The sequence below is a fragment of the Dermacentor silvarum genome, chromosome 9 (assembly GCF_013339745.2).
Source record: "Dermacentor silvarum isolate Dsil-2018 chromosome 9, BIME_Dsil_1.4, whole genome shotgun sequence".
In the NCBI taxonomy this organism is placed as follows: domain Eukaryota; kingdom Metazoa; phylum Arthropoda; class Arachnida; order Ixodida; family Ixodidae; genus Dermacentor; species Dermacentor silvarum.
The window spans coordinates 95,324,527-95,347,499 of NC_051162.1; the positions used below are offsets into that span (position 1 = coordinate 95,324,527).

Genomic DNA, 22,973 nt, shown 5'->3' on the forward strand with positions numbered 1-22,973 from the left:
ATTGCCATAACACATTTTTTTCTCTGGTGCACGGCACATGTGCACGCGTATAATTAAGGAACGCGGGCTAGGCCCCGTTCACGGTCTCGTATACGAGACGCGCATGGCAGATGAAAGGTGGGCTCAAATCGCCACAGCAACGTCAGAAACAGTTCTCAGTGACTGCCAGTATGCTTATTAGGTGTGCAGGTGCTTGTACTCTGACAGGAGGCGGCGTATGCGCGCCTGTGTAATTGAGAAACTCGTACTATGTCCCGTGACAGTGGCACCTTTTCATTCTTGATATGATTCACCGCATAACACGGCTGTATTGCGGCGAAGCTGACCAGTCATGTTCAAATTGTTCCGCGAAGGCCAATTTTGAGATTGGAATAACGGAAGTTTGGACCCATATAAATGTATGGGCGCCGGCCGGGACCTTTGGTTCGAAAAATCGAATTAACAGGAGGCGAATAAACGGACGTCTACTGCATTGAAGTTTGGCTGTACTGTTGAGACCCTTCAGACACCTCTGGTAGCAATCCTACCTCCATTCTCTGTGCAGAAATAAGATCTCTTTTGCACATAAGGTGACGGGTCATGACAACTTTCCGAACGCTTTCGTAGTTTCTCTATTTCTATAGGTCATTTATCATGTATGCTGGCGACCAAGGGAGCAGTGGAGGATGCAGACCTCAATACCTTTTGGCACCAGTTGGAACCGAAAACAATTTTCTGCGATGCACTAAACAAAGTAGAGTGAACGAAAAAGGAAATTAATTTACTGAAGAGATATGCGAAGTGTGACTGGGTCTTTGGGTAGCTTTCCTCAACAGTTTTTTTTTTATATATAATTTTATGCCTGAGCTTCATCAATGACACACAGTAATATCCTACAATAATGGTTGAACTCTGTCGGACGTACCTCCAGCAGAACTTCATTCTTATCCCTAAAAAACTTTTGCCATTTGCTTTTGCACCAATCTTTGCACAAGTAACTTCTTCGGCCTGGGCCTCCATTCCTTAGACTGTTCCTTTGTCCCTGTGTCAAGAGTAGATAAACGTTTCTAAAAGTTATCAGCTCATTCGAGAAATCTGACCAATCTTTTGCAAAATGCTTCAAAACAGCGACCAATGTCTGCACACATTTCTTATTTCAGTTGTAAAAGGTTTTAGGATCCACTTTTCTGTAAGCTGTCCCATTTACAATTCATCGTGGATAATAGCACCAGCTCTCTCATGTGATATTCCCAGATATGGAGCAATACTTTGTGCTGTTATTCGGTGGTCCTCCATGATCATAGATGGTTTCCACATGTGCGTGCACGGACACAGAAACAGGCTTTCTTCTACGTTTCTCTCTTTCAACACCAATATGGCCAATTTTAAAATTGACTACCCAACGTTTAATGGTAGCATATAAAGGGCTACTGTCACCTAAAGTTTACGACATCCCTTGATGGATCTGCTTTAATCATTCACCTGGGAGATACGGGGACTTGATTATGATCCTATGCTGTTCCAAACTGAACTGTTCTGGAGGTAGCTGATTTAGGTAGCTGATTACAACTTAGATAGCAGATATTTGCATCATTGAATATAGACGAATTGGCCAATAAACATTGCAATACCTAGTGCATTTTTTTCTGGGTAAGGACCTGTCAGCACCCCTACATAGTTAGCTAGTTTTTCTAGTGCAATTAATAGTATTATGTGTGCCACATGGGCATAAGACAAACTGCCTTAAAGTAAATGCCATTTGCATGATGCTGCATGGATGTAGCTAATGACATCAAAACTTAATGCCACTTGCGGTGTTACAACTTGCTTGGCTGTCAAATGTGTGTACCCCTGTGCCCAATCTTACTGTGGTTGCAGGCGCCCACAAAATACACATTTCAGTAGAAGTAAACTGAAAATGCTCTACATAAAATATGCTCATTAAAAATTTTAGTGCCATTTCTTGGACTTTGCTTGCAAAATTACTTTTCTACATTGAGGTCGGCAAACAAACTTTCTGCGTTCACTACAGCTGTCGCCATTGCTACATATAATGTCATTAAAAATTCGCATATAGTCACAACTTTATATATAATCAGATTAACAAATTAACATCCGAGACTTTCATTACATAAACATCACTATCTGGCACAAGTATAAATTGCCAGGTGAAAATTTTGCTACTGGTTTCTATCAATGGAATGGTCTGAAAGGGTCCCAGCTGAAAACAAACTGGTCTGCTACTGGTCTTGAACTGGGCTTCACTGGTGCCTGTGAACTGGGTCTACTGGTCTTGAACTGGGATTGCACAGGTTTCGGTAGAAGGCTATCGTATACTGGTTCTAGTATAAAAGACTACTGGGATTGTGTTACTAGTTCCAGTACAGATCTGTGCTGAAATAACGAATAAGATGTCATCATATGTGCTCTTCATCTAGGAAATGTCATCAGGCTTGTATATATCTGTGTAACTATCCTACAGCTGTATGTGAAATTACTGGCCTCACAGTCTGCTGTGCTTTTGGTGCTGTATATACTACTAGTGAAATACATTACACCTTACTGTTGAGGGAATACTCTTGATACACTTGTTTTGGGAGTGCATTAAACTAAATTTGTCAAGGCTTTGGTTCACAACAGTGCACTATTAGCCAAGGCGAAGCCTATATTATGTGGCTTCTGCAGCTGTTTTTAAGAAGCTTTAGCTTGGGTGCTCTTATCTAAATACATGTAAAAGGAGAATTTGTTTTTCTTGGCAACCGCTGCACCAATTTTGACGAGGTTTGTTGCATTTAAAGGAAAACTTAAAATCTAGTGACTGTTTGTTTAGAATTTTCGATTTAGGTCATCAATTTTTAAATAAAAGTTGGCAGAAATCGCAAATTTTCTGAAAACGACGCTATCAAGTTTACAACTCTGTAACTTGGCAATAAAAAATATCACGATTCCATTAATTGCATCTAATAGTACATCTAAAGCTGACAAAATTGATATGTGGCACATGGATCTCAAAAAATTAAGTAATATGTATGGAAATACAGCATTTGATGTACACAACCCTTGTACACAACCTAACGAATTCACGCAAGATATAAATTGACATATCGAATTTGTCCGCTTTGAATGATCTAATGGATGCCGTTTACAGAACCGCAATATCTGTTCTTGATGCAGAGCGAATAATTAAAAAACATTATGCTTCTATTTTTTTTTTTAATTCTCGAACTTTCGGGGAAAAAAAAACCAGGCCCAAAATCGAAATTCCGCTTCCAACAGTCACTGGAATTTAACTTTCTTTCTCAAATGCAACAGATTTCATTAAAATCGGTCGAGGGGTTATCTTATAAAAGCGTTACTGCGTTTTACATGTATATAGGCGGCATCGGAGTTAGGCCCGAGCTAAAGCTTTATTCAAGAACCCCGGTCCGGGTTTGCCCGCTTTGTTGTCTGACAAGCCGGGCGTCGTGATCAACTCGATCATGGCTTGTACATAGTCGGGGGAGGAGTCCGCCAGCCACTCCTCAAGTGTCGCAGGTCTACGGGTGGGTGAGAGTTTAGCAAGGCTCGCCCGAATAGCGGGACAGCTCCCCGGACAATCCCACAGAATGTGAGCATTATCTGGGAAGCCGCCACATGCCACACAAGAAGCTCTGCCAGGCAAACTCTATGTAGTGTTGGAAGTATGGGGACAAGAGAGAGTTCTGCATCTGCGCACGGCCTCCATAGTAGCGCCTCTCTTCGCTTCATGTGTGCAGTGTCTGCTTGCGAATACTTCATGCAGTTTCGTAAAATTCGTCCGGTTTTCTCACCTTTCCGTCCGCGCGAAGGCGTATTGCTCATTCAGATGCAGTCAATCCGGCCACCACAGAGGAGGGCCCGGGAGACTTGCGCGGGATGTGGCGTGTGCCATTTCATTCCCTCTGATCCCAGTGTGACTCTGAATCCACTGAATCCGCACTTTAATGTTGGGGTGTGCGTTGAGGTGCGCTGTGAGTGTAGTGCCGCGGTAATGTTTTTGGCTGCGAGTGCCCTGTATGCGCCCTGGCTATCTGTTCGAATGAGCAGATTTCGTTCGTGTGGATTTGGCATGGTGGCGGCCTCCACTACAGCTGTAGGTTCAGTTTGTTCTTGTGATGGAATGTTGAAGTGTAGGTCCCATGATATAGTCGCAGAGTCGGTTGCCAACCCCGTGCAGAAGCCTTGATTAGTCGGAGAGGCATCTGTGTATAGAATCCAGTCTTCGGTGTTGTCCCTGAGGTGTTGCGCTCGATTTTGTCGTCTTTCCGGTTGTGCGTGTGCCCCCATATTTCTAGGTATTGGGTCGACGGTAACACGGTCTAGCGTGTCCCACGGGAGGACGTTGTTCTGTGCCAGAGCCTAGTGGGATATCGTAGCCTAGATCACGCAAAAATGCCTGCCCCTGTCTAGATAGCTTCAGGCGACTAAATTGTGCCTTTTGGCGGAGTTGTTTCAGCTCGTCAAGTTTAGGCAGAACTGCCGTGTCATAAGACCAATGCGCTGATCTCCCTACCGGGTTGCAGGTTGTGCGTCCTACTACAATCGAAGTATTAAACGCCGGCCCCAAAGGCGAACCGATGATAATCATATTAGCTACCCTAGAATGACTGTGACGCTGGTGGCAGACCAACACACGGCCGTTCAGGAGGATCTCAGCCATATGAACAACGGGGACGTCTGCTGTCAATAGTCTGCATAACTACTAGCGTGGCCTTGTTTATAGGGATGCGCCTCCTCCCTTGTGGAAAGTCGTTTCCTAATGGTTCGTTGCAATGTTTCCATGCTTTGCATGAGTGTAGCAAGATGTTGTGGAATGGCAACGAGTTGTTTTTGCATTTCCGCTGCTATTCTGTCACGTTCTACATGCTCTTTTCTCAAATCTACTTGTTCTTTTCAAATTTATGCTATTTCTGCGGACTTTCCTGACCAGTCCTCCTGGGACTCAGCGCTCAGAAGTAAAGAGCTCATCGCTCAGCTCAAGGCTGTCCAGAGGGCCCGGGCCGTCGCCGAAGGACTCTGTCTACCGGCCCCGACCTGGGTGGAGCCACCGGATTGATTGGCGGGCCCTTCGGCCCCGCTTTAATTCTTTCTCCTCAGGACCTGAATAAAGTTCGTACTCACTCACTCTGCTATTTCTTTGAGAATGTAGAGCTTCATTATTATTCTTCGAATGTTGACTCATGATCAGTGCTTTACTGACCAAGGTTTAGACCTAGGAGGTGAAAATGGCAAAGCAACGCAGTCGAACCTCATTATCGAAGCTGCACCCGACGCAGAACTACACTCGTATCCGAAATTCGTTATAAGCATATACATTTACTACACGTCGATATCGGTGTCAAACATTCTAGATTTCTTCTTAAATTCCGATAGTTCGTTATAACCGTGTTTGTTATATCGAGGTTTGACTTACTGCATTGGCTCCAACCACTGGGTATTTCTGCAGGCGTTCTTGAAATAGACGGGGATAATTGGAATGAGAACATATATATCCGTATGCAGAGATCATTATCGTCTTCAGGCTATCGCCAGGCTCACTTCAAAGGTATTAACTAAAGGACTGGCTTCAAGTGATCTGATCAGTTATCCTTAGCTTGCATCAGCTGAGCCCATCCCATACCTGCAATAAGTTTTCTGATTACTACAGCTAATCCTTCACTGCCCTAAAAAGCTCTACTGTACTTTCTTGCCCTAGCTTGACCGAATTCTGTTGCACTGAATCAATAATCGCACGAAATCAGCCACACTACCACATTAAACAAGCCAAAGTGAGCTAGCTGGTAGCGATATAATCGTAAACATGCCTTAAACCGCTTTTTTTTTAATGCTTTTATTTTGCGATATTATATGGACACTCCAGGCGCATTTCTTCTGTCCACCGTCGTCGTCGCCGTGAGGTTCCGTATGAAGTCCACGGGCGATCATATCGTCGATAATATAATACTGTATGTGTGAGTGAACGCATGCGATGGTGGGCCGGCAATCGCGGCTCGCGCACGCAAGGGGCCGCGCTTTACTGCGTCCGCGCGCTCCCGCCGGGCCGGAAGGCTCGCGGTAGGAGCTTCACGATTGCCATGACAACCCGTGTTAAGCGGAAGTCACATGACCCGCAGTGCCACGCCCCCGCTGTGCCTACTAGCTTTTGTAAATACGCCTCCGGGGCGAGCGGAGGGGGCAGAGTCCGCCCTCCCTGTGTTTTCGAGGCTAAGATCGCGTTCATGCGAGCGCCAACACGAAGCTCAAGTTGCTCGCTGCTGCTGCGCGCTTACTCACTCCAGCGCTTTGACAGCGAATTTGCGCGGTCATCGAGTGAAATGCGTTCATGTTCGCTTGTGCGCGTGTGACAACATGTTTGTTAATTTAGTTAGCGTGACTATGTTTACAAGTTTATACGGCCGATAAAACTACTAATTTGCTATCGCAATCGATGCTTCGCCTTTCTGGCGAAACTGCGACTTGCTGTCGCGAAATGCTGTTGGCGAAAAACGCGTTGTGATTGGACAAAGTGCCATCGCGTTTAGCGCTGTTACTGCCGTAATGCGCACAGAAAGACACAAACAAAAAACGGAAAAGAAAAAAAAATTAAGCCGCCCCCGGGTGGGCTCGAACCACCAACCTTTCGGTTAACAGCCGAACGCGCTAGCCGATTGCGCCACGGAGGCGAGACGGCAGCGTTGGTTTGTGAAATATTATTTTTACGAATGCCACATTATTCAGTGTCATTTTGTTCTCGCTCGCTTTCCATTGTTTGCTTTGAATGTGTTTTTGTCAGGCTGCGTACTGCCAGCTGGAAACCGGCGTCTTGATAGTTCGTAGAAAACAAGTACACTGCAGTGTAATGACCACGAGTTTGATTAGATGGTTAGAAGGTCAAGAAGAACACTGTAGCTTGCTAGGACGCAATATCAAGCTCTGATTTTTAGCTGTTTTCAGATAACCGTTCTCGGCGAGATGGTCGATGTAATAACACTGCATGTGCGACGCGAATATTGTTGTACAATCTTGAATCTGCACGAGCACTAGGCTTTGCTCCGAAACACGTGACGCATCGATCGACCGGCTAAGATTCATCAACGACTGCATGTCGATCGTGTCCGGCGCTATCGTTGTCACTTTACCATTGATTGTGCTCTCTGGGCACAAGTTTGCCAATAAATAGTTCTATTCATTATTCATTCTATCTGGTATTAACACCGAGAAAATATAATATGTCGTCTGCTTTAACCAAACCACGAAGTACAGTAGGTCGTGAACCAAACTCGCGCAGACGACGTCCTGCCGCAGAACGCAGACACAGGAGGGGGTCTAATTTCGGGCCAAAAGTAACCGAAGCCAAAGCCGACATCCGACCGGCAGCGTTGAATGGCGAAAATGGCGGAGGAGTTACACTCACTGCGAGCGCAGTCGCCTCGCTTGTCGCCGATTCAAGACCCCGACTCGGCGAAGAACTTGTGGTACGCCGTCGTGGGAAGGGCTACGATAACCGCTCTAGCGTATCCCATAGAGTACGTCAAGTTCCTGGTTCAGGTGAGGCCATTTCCCGCTCGCCCGCGCGACCCGACCGGGCGCTAAAATGGGATCCGAGCATTGCTGTCACTGTCACTGCTTTTTACAGGTCTGTCCGCGCGTGTTTTGTGGCGGCGCGTAGATGGTAACGAATCCATGTGTATGGGACTTGCTGAGAAACTTTTGATCAGTAGCCCCGACTTAACGGTTTGGTGAACATCGATAGCAACTGGGCACGCCTTTCGTGATTGTTATACCCTCGGATTATTTTCTATAGCGGTTGTTTTTGGCCGCCGCGTGCGATATGCAGATAGTGAGGAAGCGTTTCCTTGCGGCCTCTCTCTATCGGTAGTCAAAGGAGCGCAACACTTCATATGCGAAGGACGACTGCGATTGCAAAGTCCTCTGGAGGACGTTTGGGATGGTCCGATAGTTTCGTATCACGGTTGTCTCCGCGTTGTGTTAAATAATTTCTGGCGCGGTATTTGATTTAGTTGAGCGTCTCTGCGGATAGCTCCGGAAACCATCGGCTGGTCGAAGTTCTTTTTTTTTTTATTAATTGTAACGCTTTAGCGGCCTCCCACAGACCAGCGAAAGTTGTCAGCTTACTGGAGTGTAAATAGTGTGATATCGGTATCACCGCCAGTACATTAGATCACTGTTTCTTTTTGTCGTTTTGCATTAGATTGGCCATGAACCATTGCCGCCCAAGCCCACACGGCGCCTTCTTGGGAAGCCCGCCTTGGCACTGCCAGGGGCTATTGAATACAGTGAGTACTCAATAGTATGTGTGTATTCATTCATTCTGTATTTTTGTAAAAATCTGCAGAAATAAACACTTGACGGCTATTTCGTGTGGAAGCGGGCTGGTAAGAGCACTCCAATCTACTGACTTTATTTTAAGAGATGGTGTTAAATGTTCAACCATAATGAAAGGGTATGTGCACCAAGAAAAGAAGCCAGGACACACAACGGGAAAGAAACAAACCGATGTGTACCCCTGGAATACCCACGTCCTATGCTGCCCTGCAGGAAATTTGCGTGTGATCAATGCAGTGTGAACAAAAGTTTAATCACTGTCTTTCTCCTATTTTTCTATCTAGTTGTAAAGAATATTTGTTTCTTACCCCACAAAAGTGTGTTCCAGCTATGCAGATTGTGTAATAAGGGAAACGCGTTCGAACACACCTAGACCACTCAACAAGCAATCTGAAATCCACACTCACACACACACACAAAAAAAGCATTATGGGCTATTGCAAGATCGCAGGTTACCACCTCGTTTGACACTACCCACTATCGTGAACGCTACTGCATTCGTAGACCACAATTAGGAAAGGCAGGATCTGCAGTTTTAAGTCTAGTGGTAAATTTCTGATGCTAAGTGAGGTGGACTTCATGCTTTTGGCGAAGGCTGTCCGAATGTTCTTGATCAGGCCCAGTGCAGCACATGCAACACTCGGCAAACACAAGGCCAGTCATGCAATATCGTGATCGCTGTGTCCCCTGCTTTCCTTTACGGTGAATGAGCATGTAAAATATTCCCTGCTTAACTATTCAAGCAAGCTCATCGACATAGAGTTCACCGGAATACCGTCTGGTCAGGTAAACTTATTGTTTGGAAACTGAGCAGGTTACTGACAGGTAAGCTGCATATTGGCGAGCAGAAATTTCTGACGGCATCTCAAGCAAGAGAAAAAAGATGTCGTCAAAGGCCACGCTCTGACGGATGTCCTCGCAAAGCGTGCACCGAAGACAGGTCCCGAGATAAGCTGGGACGATGCACGTGTAGTAGCCACCGAGAAGAACATGGCAGCAAGGCTCAATCTTTAATCATTCAAACCACAAGAAACAATCGTGAAACAAACAACCTCAGTCGTGTGTACCATCAAATATTGCAACACTTCCTCAAGGCTACGTAAGAACTGTCTGCGAAGCCTGCGTTTCATTGTGAACAAGGGATTGGTTTGTTCCTAACGAACTTGTTGACCATGGTTTCAATGACACATGAACAAGCATTTTTATGCATCAGAGATTACAAATGATCAAGTGGAACTGAAATGTTATAAAAGGTGAAGGAGGAAATTATAGGGCTTCTTCTTAAAAACTAATGCTGTTTTATAATTTTTCAATCACGCCAATTCCAAAACATTGCGTTGATAACTGGGTATGAAGCTGTAGGCGTTGATTGACTGGTGCTCTCCCAGTGAATGATCAACTGAAAGTGCACTTTGATGCATCGTCACCTTGTAAAAAATGTTCCAATTGTTGAATCTGGCTGAAAAAAAAAAAAATATTGCTGTTTATTTGGATTTGCTTACCGTGCACTCATACCTCTCTTGTTCTTTTTTTTTTTTTTTTTTTGCTCGGGATAGCAGTGTTTTGGGGCTAGTTTTGTTGTCTGCAGGTGGTGCCACCATCATCAAACCCCCTTGTTTCGTACCAGTTACTGTGTCCACATTCTGGAACATACAGCAGATGGGTTTCGTGTCTGATATGACTGAAGAAGTTTGGCGCAAGATGCATTGCATAGCTATCATGGAGAATGCTTTTTCAAAAAACGTTTGACGCTCTGGACTTCTGGATGCTAGCTAGCCTTTGTCTCCCACTTCTTCCACAGTGAAGTACATCAAGAAAGTGGACGGCTACTCTGGACTGTACCGTGGCTTGAGCGTCCGGTTGTGCGCAAATGTGGTCAGCGGTGCCGTGTTCGCCGAGGTGAACCGGGTGAGTGGCTGGTTGGCTTGCTCTAACCTGCGGCCTTACAGAGAGATACTAATAGTAGGTTCGACTGGCTGCTTTTCGAGTGATGTGGCGGTGCGTTACATTCGGTTGCTCGCAGCTGAGCTCTCGGAATGCATTCGCCCGGTGCATTCACAGTGCGGCGCTCCAGCTCAGAGGTGTTCTCACTTTTGGTGTCATGTGTGGCCACGTAAAAAATAAGTTGTGCCATGTCCTTTCTCCTTTCTGGTGTTGTGTCCACATGATTGTTATAAATTTCAAAGTCACAAGCTGGCAGTTTTGCCTTCAGTGTTGCATGTCAATCTTTCGGGAGGGTCCAATTGTCAGTGTGTTTGTGTGTGATGGTTTTGTTTCTGTGGCTTTTTACAGAGGCTACCCGAGGTTCAGTCGTTCGAGGACGAGGAAGATGACGATACCGTGACCGAGGAGCAGCGCATTGTCAACTTCGTCAAGCGCACGTTGAAGGTCATGACTGCCAAGTGTGCTGCGATCTTCGTCTCCCAACCGTTCAACGGTGAGAACCTTCGTAGAGAGCTTTGGGCAGCTGCACTCGGTTGCATGCGAGTACAAAGCTGCTGGGAAGTGCAGTTAGTGTTGAAGACGGTTGGCTCTGTGTTGTGTAGATAGCCTGTTGGCTATTGAGTTCAAGCTCTCATACTTTTTGAGGGAGTTGGGTAAAGATTTGAGAGTTTGACGACTTGCGTTACAACTTGGCTTGGCTTTGTTGCATAGCTCATATGCCTGGTGGCTGAGCATGATGCTCTGGGAAAAATAAGCGAACGAAGGTGGACATGTTTGGCATTTCGGTAAAACAGTAACACTATAGTTACTGGGTGAGGATGTGCAGGGCATGGGGATTTAAGGCCGTCGAAAGGGTTGATGAAAAGGGCGGTGTGCAAATGGCAAGGGGAAACTAGTTGGCCAGTAAACGCACTGGTGGTGCGTGCTTAAGTTTATCTAAGGATGCAGGTCTGTGATTGTAGAACTTTCAAATGACGGCACTTGGCAACAGATTTTCTTCCTCCATGTTGTGACAAATGGTGAACCTAACGACTGTTTCACCAGAATGCTGGGACGGAAGTGCAAACAGTGGTGCTTGTGGCAATGTCTCGCAATGCTCTGTTCTAACTGCTAGGTTCTGAAATGTTCTATTCATTGCACAGAGAATGTATGGGCAGGAAAAAGTGTCTGGAAATTTGCGTCCTTTGGTCTAGGAGATGAAACAGGTGCATAATGTAAAGGAGGTCAACACGGTTATGTTGAACACAGTGTCTCATGATTATGGCCATGGCATTGCTGCTTGTCACGCTGTGCTGGTATCCTTTCAAACTCATTAAACTGGTAATACTAATGCATCTATATGCAAAACTCTCTATTGTCTTAAGTTATTTCTTGCGCAGTTCTGGACCCACTGCTGAACACAATTTTAGACGGGTAATTAAAGGGAGAACAGAAGAAACTTTTGCAAATGTTGCAATTTCGGGACCTCTATTGCATGTAAACCCTGGTGCAGAAATTAATGCAATGGCAGTGCTAGTAGCGCCATCTGCCAGGAAAATGTTAATTGATGCATGGAATTAAAATATGAATATTTGCTAATACTGGATGAATTTAACAAATTCCTAATTTCTTGAAAATGCATTGCCTAAAAAAAATACAGGGTTTCATGTTCACTCTTTTGGCCAGCAGGTGGCAACGCTGCTTGTTGCGTGTGTATGACTTTATAATTTCCTACGAAAATTAATAAAGGGAACATTCAGGTACCATGGGAATGATGGGTGGTCATGGATTTGTCTGGATTTGTGTAATATTCATGCTTGCGGCTTCGGGCATTCTTGCGGCATTATTTATTTCGTGTTATTTTCAAGCAGTCATGCATCTCTTAAACACATTTCCATGCCTATGCGTGTAATCCTTGTGAATTGCTGCATTTTTAAAGCTTCTTGTTGTCTATGTTGGTGACTGACCCTTGCTTCGGCTTGGCTTGCAGTGGTGTGCTGTCGGTACATGGCCCAGTTTGTGGGGCGGGAAGAGAAATACGTGTGAGTAGCGCTCCTTCTAGCCTTGCTTGCATCCATTGAAGAACTAGTGACATGACATATTTTAATTCTCGTTTTTTGCGGTAAGTGGAAGGGTCCTGGAACCCCAAAACCTCAGGAAAATTACCTGGCAAGCCTTACAGAGCCCTAAGAGTAGTTACTATAATGGCTTTCCTACGAACCACTTTCGTTTCCCAAGAGGGGGTGTGTGTCTCATGATGTCACGACACAGAAGGTGCTTGCGAGCAATCGGGACATTGCACCGTTTTAGCAATCGATCCTACTCGCTCGGCTGTCTGCTATGTTTCTGCTCATTTGCATGGTCTGATGTAGCGTCAAAACAGACCACACATTCACTTGCACTACTTTTGCCAATTTGCTTTGTGGTGTTAAGTGCTTATGCGTGTTTTGCCTCTTTCAGGGGAATCCTCACTTCTGTTGTTGATATATACAGGGAGGAAGGAATCCTGGGCCTTTTTAGGTACGCACATTTTCTTTTTTTTTTCTACCCAGTTCAGGCTTGCATTTTCCGTAGGCATTGGCTCTCGCTATTGCAATTGTAAAGTTTTTAAATACTGCTGGATTTAGGAACTTCACTGCCAACCCATTTGTGCACTATGTGGACAATTGTGCGCTCCAGGATAGTGCATCAAAAGCAGAAGTGCCGATGAAAATAATACATTTGAAATGTGTCGCATACATCTTGAACACTTCTCAGTGGACCTGTGCTTCAAGTTTTGATGTTACGTGTAAAGTGTCCCAGCAAAACGAGTTGGAATGGCTGGGGGTTTGCCGTCAGCGCAAGTGTGTCATCATGTAGCGAGCTCACTTCTTTCGTTATTTTTCACACTGCTTTACGTCGGGCATATTTTTCAAGCAGCTGGGTAGGTGCATTCCAAGTAAGCTCCTGTAAGGTTCTCGGAGTCCATGTTCTGTAAATCTGACCAAACTCGCTGAAGATTTGCAAGTTCTTAATCCATTCTGCAGCTGCTCGTTCTTCATGAGCTTGAAGATGCCAGAAATGTGGCGGAAAAATTAATTTTCAATGGGCATAATCAAAGTATAAACTGCATGCACGTGATCTTGTGCGCGACAGCGACAAGCGGCGTGATGGAGATGGCTGTCGCGTTCGCTCGTCGCCTACAAGTCGTACCGCATGCGAGCGACAAGACGAGCGACGACCTCCTTGAGCGACGTCTCCCCGGTGTTGCCGGTATGAGGGCAGCAAATACTTGCGGAAACTGGCGTGACGTGTGCTTTATTAATTTAAGTTGATGTGTTTTAGTGTAAAGAGCAGCATAAATATTTCTAAAGGTCTTGCACTACGTTCTTATCCTCGTACGTATCAAAATTTAGTCGTTTGCTCATTCCGTACGACAGTCGGTAATACTTCAGTGATGTACATCCAGTTCCGGCTTCGTGCTATTGGCTAGTCGCTCATAGCACTTCCGGGCGACGAGCGACGAATTCTAGATTTCCAGAACCGAGCGATCGAGCGGCAAGAACGAGCGATCTGTTCAAGCGACGGCCCGTTTCGCCGCTTCCAAGCCGTCGCTCGTCGCCGTCGCGCACAAAATCGCTCTCATGCGGTTTGGGCTTGAAGGGGTTAGCAGCTAGAAAAGGACCATGTTCAGGGCCCTGGGATAGTATTTGACATCCTCATATTCCAAGTGTGTATCTCTGTGTGAAAGGTGCCTTTTCCCCCTAATATTCCTGCCCCTCTCTTATGTTTCCTTTCTTTGTTTTTCTTTTCTTTTTTTTACTTTCAGTGGGCTTGTACCCCGGTTGATTGGCGAGGTCATGACTATATGGTTCGCCAACACGATATCCTTTGTCATCAATGCCTACGTCGTGCAGGACAAGGTGCTTATTCGTTCTTCTCACCCTCCTGAGTGTGCAGCTATGTATTTCTATTTATCATTCCGAGCTCTGTCGAACATTCTAATAACTTTAGAATGGCATAACAAGGGGGTGAATGCTGCTGACCTCAAAAGCTTGATGCACGGGACCCGAGAGCAAGCTGAATGTTTCCAGAGCCTCGTACTATTTGGATTTTTGGTTTTTTATGTACTGTGGTAAACGAACCTCTGGTCCTGGCAAACATATGCACAATTAAGCTACTTAAGACTGTAGTGAGGTTTGTAGGGAATTATTGAAAGGCATTATCGATGTGTGGTACCAATAACCTCGACAAGCCTGCTTCAGTTATGTGTGCATGTTTTTCTTTGTGCCTGTGGGAGGTTGCAAGCTGTAGTGCCTGCAATCTTTAGCCAGTCGAAGAATTGGCCGATAGTTTGAGGAGCTGATGATAATAAAATCGTGCCAGAGGGGATTTGACTTGAGCAGTAGTTATTATTTCTTGTGTGTCCATTCGGTTCCTGCTTGCCTCGAGTAAGAGGACAACCATTAACTCTTACACCTAATTAATTAAGCAGCTAATTTTAAATGAACTGCAGCAGGTTGAGGAATATATCTCTTGTTCTACGTATCGCAGGAGGGCTTCCACATGACAATCTAGCTAAATGGTACCTTGCAGATGCCTACTTGTCACCTCGTGATCCCTCTTCCAAAATGAATTTGTTTTTCTTTTCAGACGTTACAAAGCTACGTCAGTGCAACAACAATGGTAAGAATCCAAGCCTTCTCAAGCCACCATTGTCTTGTGACATTTCAAGAGTTAGGTAACACCTGCAGTGTTCTGCACTTCATGTACCAGGAATATCCGAGAGTTCTATTTTGATCATGAAGTCTGCTTTAGTTCTGGACAGGCTAAACTACTTTGTGATGTCATCTTGATTTTCTTAATAGTTAGTTGAACCATGATACATAGATATAACAGATCAGATAGTACAACGAAGTGAATATAAAATATTTTTGGCAATATTAAGAAAAAAAAAAAAGGCATGGTAACTAATATATGCTTATAACGAATATCAGATGTAGCGAAGTAAATAAAAGTTATCTTACTGATCTCAGCTTGTAATAAATATATAATGCTCATAATGTATGTCGGGTATTAAAGGTATCTTCTCTAAGATGTGATACATTCAACTGTACTACATTTTGTAAGCTATTCAGAAATGCAACATGGTTATAGCTAAGGATACTCAGCCAGCCACTGGAAGAAAAAAGAAGTTAATCGTTCGGTTTAGCAATGGGATAAGTTTGAAAAGGTTGCCTTTGCTGGAGCTGAAGAATGTTGAGGGTTTTTTGCAAAAAATTTGTTGCACGATATTCTAGCGTGCATACTCTAGATCCACATCGTGTCCTATTCTTTGCACAGCATTGTCTCTCCTCTTGCTTAAATGTCTGATTTTTCTGTTAATATAGTATTATGTACTGCAATATATACTATATGATATATTCTGTTTTTGTTCGTATTTCAATCGCACTATTATAGTGTAACTATTCTGGTTCCAATGTTATTGTACTACCCTGCCCCCTCCCTCCCTATGTAATAACCTTTTTGAGGGCCTTAGGGGTATTTTGAATGAATAAATAAACAAGTAACCACGACATCTATAATGCGCTGTTGACCATGAGGTTGTAGGTTCGATTCCTGCGCTGCCACCACATTGCAATCGGGTGTAGAATACAAAAACGTTTGTGTACTTAGATTTATGTGCGTCTTAAAGAATCCTAGGTAGTAAAAATTACTGCCGGAGATCTGCATTACGGCATTCCTTGTAACCCACTGTGCAGTTTGAGGATGTTAAACCATGCATTTAAAATATTTTGGGGGTACACTGCAAATTAAGTTTGAAGTACATTTTCATTTTCTTGTGTCGACCTTTGTCTTTTTTTTTTCAGTTCCTGTCAAGCTCCGTCACGTACCCGTTTTATCTTGTCGGAACAGTGATGGCCGTTTCTGGAAGCAAGTGGGTGTCCTAAGTGTTTTATTTAATACCTCTCAGTGGCAATTAACCATGTGGTTAATGGTACGTTGCATTGGTGATTAACATCTTGGCAAAGACTTCTGAAGCAGTGTTGGAGATGCTGCAATGCATCGTGCCAAAGGGTGACATAAAAATGCCAGCACTTATATACCGTCTCGTTGCCAGATAATCAGCCAGCGACGTTTCAGAAGTTGATTGGTTCGAAATTGATACAGTGCAATTTTGAAAGCTGGCAGCTTGCAAATCCGTTCAATGTTGTTTCACCATAAGCCGTCAGTACCATGTGTCTTGTTGTCCTTTACGGAGAACTTTGTTACAGTGCAGTGTACTCGTATAAACACATTTAAGAAGCTGGAAAGTTCAGTCTTGTCTATGTTCTCCAACGTAAAAGTGCGATTCCGTACAGTAAAGCGCAACCAGGAAGCACAAGATGACAAACGATGACACAGCACTGCTAATAACAGAGGGTTTATTGCGTGTGATATTGGTAAATCAGTTGTGCGGAATCCCGCGAGGTGGAGGAATATAATTAAACTGAAAATTGTCATCCACCCGAATGTAGCATGAGGCTACAAAGGAAACCCATAAGGGTTTCTCAGAAAAAAATGTCGCAGTTTCACCCGAAAGGCGAAGCTTCAATTGCGATAGCAAATTCGTAGAGAGCTATACGGAGTAAGGATACTAGTTTTATCAGCTGTATAAACTTGGACATGCAGCAGCACCAGCAACGGCACAGAACTGTTGTCGACGCAGGCGGTGTTTTGCCCGCGTTCGCACCGAACGCGCGTGGCGTTGGTGACTGTTGCCGGTGCCTCTGGGGGCAGCTCGGAGGTTTTTGACGAGATCGGAACGGGACACTCGGCGAGCAGCGGCGGAAGTCTTTACCACCTTCTCGCCTCGCAATGTTTTTATATAATTACGCATTTGGTGCCGTAGCTAAACGTCGCCTCTAGTCCCCCCACAGCCTTTCGCGCGACGGAAGAAGTCGCGTTTGCTCTATATATATGGTGATTGTATAGGAGGAAAGAGGCGTTTAATTGTGCAGCCCTTCAGGGAGCATGGCGCACAACGCACGTTTGCTCTCCGCCATGCGTTCACTCCCTGTGAAAGCGCGCGTCCCTCGCGCGCTTTCACTGGCACATACAGCATACGGTACGCGGCGACGATTTCATCGTCGTTGACGTCATACGGAACCTCACGGCGACGGCAGAAATCCGCTTTGAGTGTCCATATAATTGCTATCGCAATAAAAAAAGCTTCGCAGTTGAGGAATAATTCGTCCTGGTCAGGTATTCGAACCTGGGACCAACACCTTTCCCGGATCAGGATTTTGGTCAACTCAGATGGTAGAGTGACAACCCCGCAACGGCATTGGTTTTGGGTTCGAACACCTCACCGGAACGAATTTTTCCTCAACTGCGAAGCTCTTTTTCTGAGAAATCCTTTTGTAGCATCGTGCTACGTTCGGGTGGATGACAATTTTCCCTTTCATGCATGTGATATATAAATATCATTGTAAAACAGATGGTATGATGCTTTTTATGTTGTGATGGTATTTATTTGATCACTTGCCAGAAAACTCTTATCAATCGCATGGTAGTGTCGTGTCCCCTTATTAAGTATAAACCGCATGCAAGCGATCCTGCACGTGACAGCGACAAGCGACGTGATGGCTGTCACGTTCGCTTGTCACCTACAAGTCGTACTGCATGCGAGCAACAATTTGAGCAACGTATCCCCAGTGTTGCTGGTATGAGGGCAGCAAATAGACGCCAAAACTGGCATGACGCGTGCTTTATTAATTTAAGTTGATGTGTTTTACTGTAAAGAGCAGCATAAATGTTTCTAAAGGTCTTGCACTAAGTTCTTATCCTTGCATGTATCAAAATTAAGTCGTTTGCTCGTTTCGTATGGCAATCGGTAGTACTTGACTGATGTACAACCTGTTCCGGCTTCGCGCTATTGCCTAGTCGCTCAGAGCACTTCCGTGCGACGAGCGATGAATTCTAGGTTTCCAGAACCGAGCGATCGAGCGACAAGAACGAGTGATCTGTTCGTTCGACGGCCCGTTTCGTCCCTCGTCGCCGTTGCGCACAAAATTGCTCTCATGCGGTTTGGGCTTTAACTGTCATCTTCCATGTGTTTGCGTAGACCTTGTGTAAACTATTATTGTCCATGTCCCTTTGGTGTCAGTTCGGGTTGCCCACTTTGTGCTGTTTTCCTGAAGCCGTGGTCAGTGTTGGTTATATTTTTGGACAAAGTTGCCAGGTTGTGTCCCAAAAAACTCCATATTTAGTGAAATGTCATCAAGTGGTGATAATAACGACTACTTGCTTGGAATTTCATGTTTTAATTGTTCTCCCTATTTTATTTTTATTATACTTATTTTTTAAACTGCAGTTTTGCATTGATCTCCCGTGGTGAGGAGTCGCCAGTCAGAACAAGAAAAGGGAAGACAACCCACGATTTTATAAAACTGTATCAGATCTCTAGCTTGTGCTTTGTGTAGAAAAGCAGCTTTGATGTACCCAGATGTCTCAACAATAAGCTCTTTGGCATGTCTTTAGAAGTAGCAACAAATGACGGAGTATGCATGTCCCTTGTGATAAAATGGAGGCGGGTTATTGAACTTAGATGTTCCAGAAGAAATTTTACCATGGCAATCGACTGGCTCCTTATGTCACTAAAAATGTTGTTAACACTCCAATAGGCAAAGCTGTTGTTAAAGTGAACAAAAACTTTGTGAAGTTGCCAGCACTGGCTGTGGTTTAGTAGTACAGTGGAACCGCGTTGATACGATTCTGCATATGTTTTTCTGGATAATATGTTTCTTTTTGTTTTCCCGATAATACGATTTGGTTGGATAATACGTTGGAAGATACAATTTTCGGATGGTACATTTTATTTTCCGGTTCCTGTGAAAATCGTATCTACAAGATTCAACTGTATAGTAAAAAAATCGCTATCTTTAGCTAGAATGTCCTTTGTCAGTGAGTTAACAGCCTTGAATGTGCTTGCCTTACAGCCTCGAAGCGGGCAAGCCCCCGAACATGCCCATCTACCCGAGCTGGACAGAATGCTGGCAGCATCTTAGCAGACTGGTACAGCCTTTTTTATAGTGACGTTCTGTTTTGCATTGGGCAATTTATTTTCCTGGACCTTGATGTTTTCCTGTTTCAGGCAGTTATTGTCTCTGAAATCCTTGCATATTACTCTGCATATTTTTGTACCCGGTTTATTGTATGTGCTGATTTCCGTCGAATTCTGCGGGTTATGGGGCCAGTGTTGTGGACGTCTGTCCTCGAGAGCTTCTAGAACACAGTACGACCTACATATCCCTCACGAGCTTAACAAAAGATTTTTCCCAGTCCTACTGTTTCATTAGCACTGAAGTTAGATTGCATTTGTGTTTTATTTCCCATTTTGTAAAGTACGGCATCAGCTCTTGGCTAGTTCATTTAGTGATGAGAGAGATAGCTGTCATCTGTGCAGCCGACTGTCAATAATTATCAAGTTCAGCCATGATTTCTAAGCTTCGCTACTTAAACATGGCGAACAGTGTAGTTGGTGGCACAAGATACAGTCGACCAAAGAAGTTCACGGACCACGGGATCTCAGAAAACATCCTATTTCCGAGCAGCCTGCAATAGTAGTCACTAAAACCGAACATCACAATGTTCACATACTGTATACTGGTAGAAGCTGTAAATGCGAATACTAGGCTGCATTGGTGAGGCTGCTCGGAAATTTGATGCTCCCCCCCCCCCCCCTCTCCTTGATATCTCGTGGCCCATAAACTTTTTTGGTTGACTGTACATCTGAACAATGCATCAGTCATGTTTCTACCTCACTTGTCCCGTCATCTACGCTGTTAGCCCAGCCATCTGTCTGAACGGATGGTGCCCTCTGCCAGCAAAACCTTCCTGCTGCTGCTTCTGTCTTGCTTGCTCCGTTTGCGACTTGTCAGCAACAGGAAACAGCAGTCTTAAAAGCAACGAGGAGTGTTTCTCTTTTTTGATACAAAGTTGGAGCTAATAGAGGGCTAGCACGGAGCTCACTGGAAGTTGCACCTTGGAATTGCGACTCGCAGGGCCAGCTGAAGCGGGGTTCGGCTATCATCTGGAGGTACTACCAGGGACCGTTCATCGTTGACGAAAACGGAGTGCCGCGGCCAGTGAGCTCACCGAAGCTGTTGGCGTCCCGCTGACGAGCCTCAAACGAGAATCCTTCACTTTTGGACGGGGCCGCAGGTACGGCTCCGAGCAGGCTGCTGCTATGCGTTACCTTAGTACACTACAATTCTACTATCTTAGGAGATACTATTGTGTTTTGTGGTAAGTCTGACGTGTTGCTCTCAGTCAGTGCTACCTAATAGGCATTCTTTCCCGAGTCGGATGCCTTATGCTAATCAAACATTGGTGTGTCTGCTTACAATGAATACTTCCCGTTTTGGCAAATAAAGGTCAGCCTCCTCCCCCCCCTTGTGCCCCTTGGTCAGTCGACAAAAACCCTGGGTGTGCTGATTTGCTTAATAAATGCTCTTGGGCCCATTGGCAGTCATGCATAAATGAGTTCTACTGAAAAATTTTCGGTCCCCTCGCTTGTCCAGTTTTACTAACTCCTTTTTTTTTTTTTTTGCAGGCTTTACTGAGAAGCTTACCGTGGCAGGCTAGAAAACTGGATTGTCGACTGCCAGCAGTTTATAGGCTTGTTCTGCAATACGAGACTCTTTCTTGCAAAAAAAAAAGACACCCACAAGATTTTGGCGTGCAGTGTTGGCCCCATCGTCGTCTAGTCTCGGCAGAGAAGGAGCCGAGCACCTACTTGTTCTGTTACCAATTAAACATTCACCTGTTTCACTGTTGCATATTCTCCAATGTCTGAAAAGTTTGTGTTGTTGCACCTATACCCCATTTCATACTTCACAGACAATGCTGCGGAAAGCTATGGAAGTAGTGTGGTCATACAAGCTTTGCTCCGTGCGTTTCACCGTACACTTGATTTGCAAAGCTTTCTGTGGAATAACTTTTTCATGTATATTACAACTACAACTTGTGGATGTAGGGGTATATCACATTGTGTATTTGAGCACCTATGTGCTTTGAGTGTGCTAGGTAGCATGTTCTGATTGCAAGCACAAGCAGTGTGCTGTGGCTGCTGATCACAAGAAACGTTGCTACGCTCGTTCGATGGTAAATAAGTTTCCTATAAATACAACTAGAGGGAACTCTGGTCTATGGGAGCTACGCATGGTAATTGATGGGCAGTATATGGATTTGTCTGAACTTCGTCCTTCTGGCCTTGTAAACTAACTTCAGCAAAATATTGTGTTATGAATGTGACAATTCACACTGACCATGCATGTATGTCGCAACAACTGTACACAACAAGCATGTGCACAGCCTTGTCGCCTTCTGCATTTAGAAAAGTAGGATTGCTTTGTAAATTTGGGCATATTAAGGCAGATACAGTAAACTAAAGTCACAAGCTTGAGATTCAAATCAGTGTCATGAAAACTGAGCGATGGAGTTTTCTGTGGTAAATAGGTGCAGACCTGCGACACCTTCATGGAGTAATTGCGTCATTTTGATTAAATATAAGCACGAGATGTAATGTTACATCAAATTCCATATCTTTTACATCTGACACACTATTTCAGAGTTGCGAATGCCAGCAGTGAAAAAAAGCCTCCCATGCTTTCGAGGCGTTGTTTGCAATACATTGAAGAGTAGATCAAGTTGCAGTTCCTCTGCTTGGGTTGGGTACACATCAAGGAGATACGAGCGTAGTAGTGAAGTGCTTTAATATGTAATTGAGAAGACTTAGTGAAGTGCTATGTTGTGTACAACCGACAACCCCAGCCCCCAGGCGTGCACATGTACCACCTCAAAAGCATAGCAGCACCAAGCAAATATATATTTTGCGATTGACTGCCGTAGTGCGTAAACCCTGCTTCACACATTTCCACCTCTCTCTCTCTGACGCATCATTCACGCGACCGACGGCACATTTTGCAGGCGCTTCTCTTCCCGAAAGCACAGGTTTTGCTTCCAGGAGTGCTCCTTGAACGCAGGGTAAAGAAGACACGCTGCCGAAGTTTGTCCGGTGCACTCGGGAGACATTTCGACGCAAACGCGTCGGCACCGGGTACAGGGTTTGTACAAGGGTCCGAGCGAAAGACGACGGACGCTCCTGAATTCGCTGCGAAACGTACGACCGCGTTTTAACTTCGGGCCAACGCTCTTCCACGGTGGCAAAACATGTAGAACGACGGCCGGTTTCCGAATGTCTCGAACGTCTTCGTCTCCAGCTCGACGGTGGCGCGGACTTCCTTGAAGTCGCCCGCGATGCACATAGTGCCGTACATGGTGATTAGCAGGCACAGGACACTCTGGAAGATGATGTCCAGCGGCAGCACCGTGAAGTCCTGCTCGGTGAGCCGCAGGTAAGACCGGTGTTGGGCCGCCGATATCGCGGCGTGGACCAGACCCACGATACCCAGAGTGGCCATAAGCTTGGGTGCCTTCGAAGGCATGGTTTTTTGAGTAGCGAGCTTATCTGGGGCTTGAAACGACGTTGGTTCGGGTGTAGCAACCGCTGAGCTAGCCCACAAGCGGAAACCTACGGAAACCCACGGAAGCACGTCGACGCCATCTTGGTGATTAAATTTGCTTTGGTGTCGCCAGTGTCGCTGTCGCAAGACTGGTAGTTTCTGGCCACCAAAATATATTCGCTATCAATTTTGTTGAGATTCTGCGTTTTATTGGTAAATATAGTATTGATTCAGCCAACG

At 45.0% G+C, this 22,973-nt stretch overlaps 2 protein-coding genes and 1 non-coding gene across 3 annotated transcripts; 1 reads left to right on the top strand and 2 right to left on the bottom strand.

Moving 5' to 3' along the window:
* Nucleotides 1–6,585: 6,585 nt before the first annotated feature.
* Nucleotides 6,586–6,659, bottom strand: Trnan-guu (transfer RNA asparagine (anticodon GUU)). The gene has a single exon. It is a non-coding gene; the product is annotated as a tRNA-Asn (tRNA).
* A 678-nt stretch (nt 6,660–7,337) lies between these two features.
* LOC119463387 (mitochondrial carrier homolog 2) lies at nt 7,338–21,044 on the top strand. The gene is made up of 12 exons (XM_037724226.2): nt 7,338–7,524; nt 8,189–8,273; nt 10,124–10,230; nt 10,615–10,759; nt 12,236–12,287; nt 12,706–12,765; nt 14,054–14,147; nt 14,878–14,910; nt 16,095–16,162; nt 19,206–19,281; nt 20,271–20,430; nt 20,822–21,044. The coding sequence occupies exons 1-11, from the start codon at nt 7,360–7,362 to the stop codon at nt 20,385–20,387; spliced, it is 1,002 nt and encodes a 333-aa protein (XP_037580154.1). The 5' UTR covers nt 7,338–7,359; the 3' UTR covers nt 20,388–20,430; nt 20,822–21,044.
* Nucleotides 21,045–21,966: 922 nt separating this feature from the next.
* On the bottom strand, nt 21,967–22,852 carry LOC119463388 (ER membrane protein complex subunit 5). Its single transcript, XM_037724227.2, has one exon. The coding sequence runs from the start codon at nt 22,713–22,715 to the stop codon at nt 22,404–22,406; it is 312 nt and encodes a 103-aa protein (XP_037580155.1). The 5' UTR covers nt 22,716–22,852; the 3' UTR covers nt 21,967–22,403.
* Between the last annotated feature and the right edge of the window lie 121 nt (nt 22,853–22,973).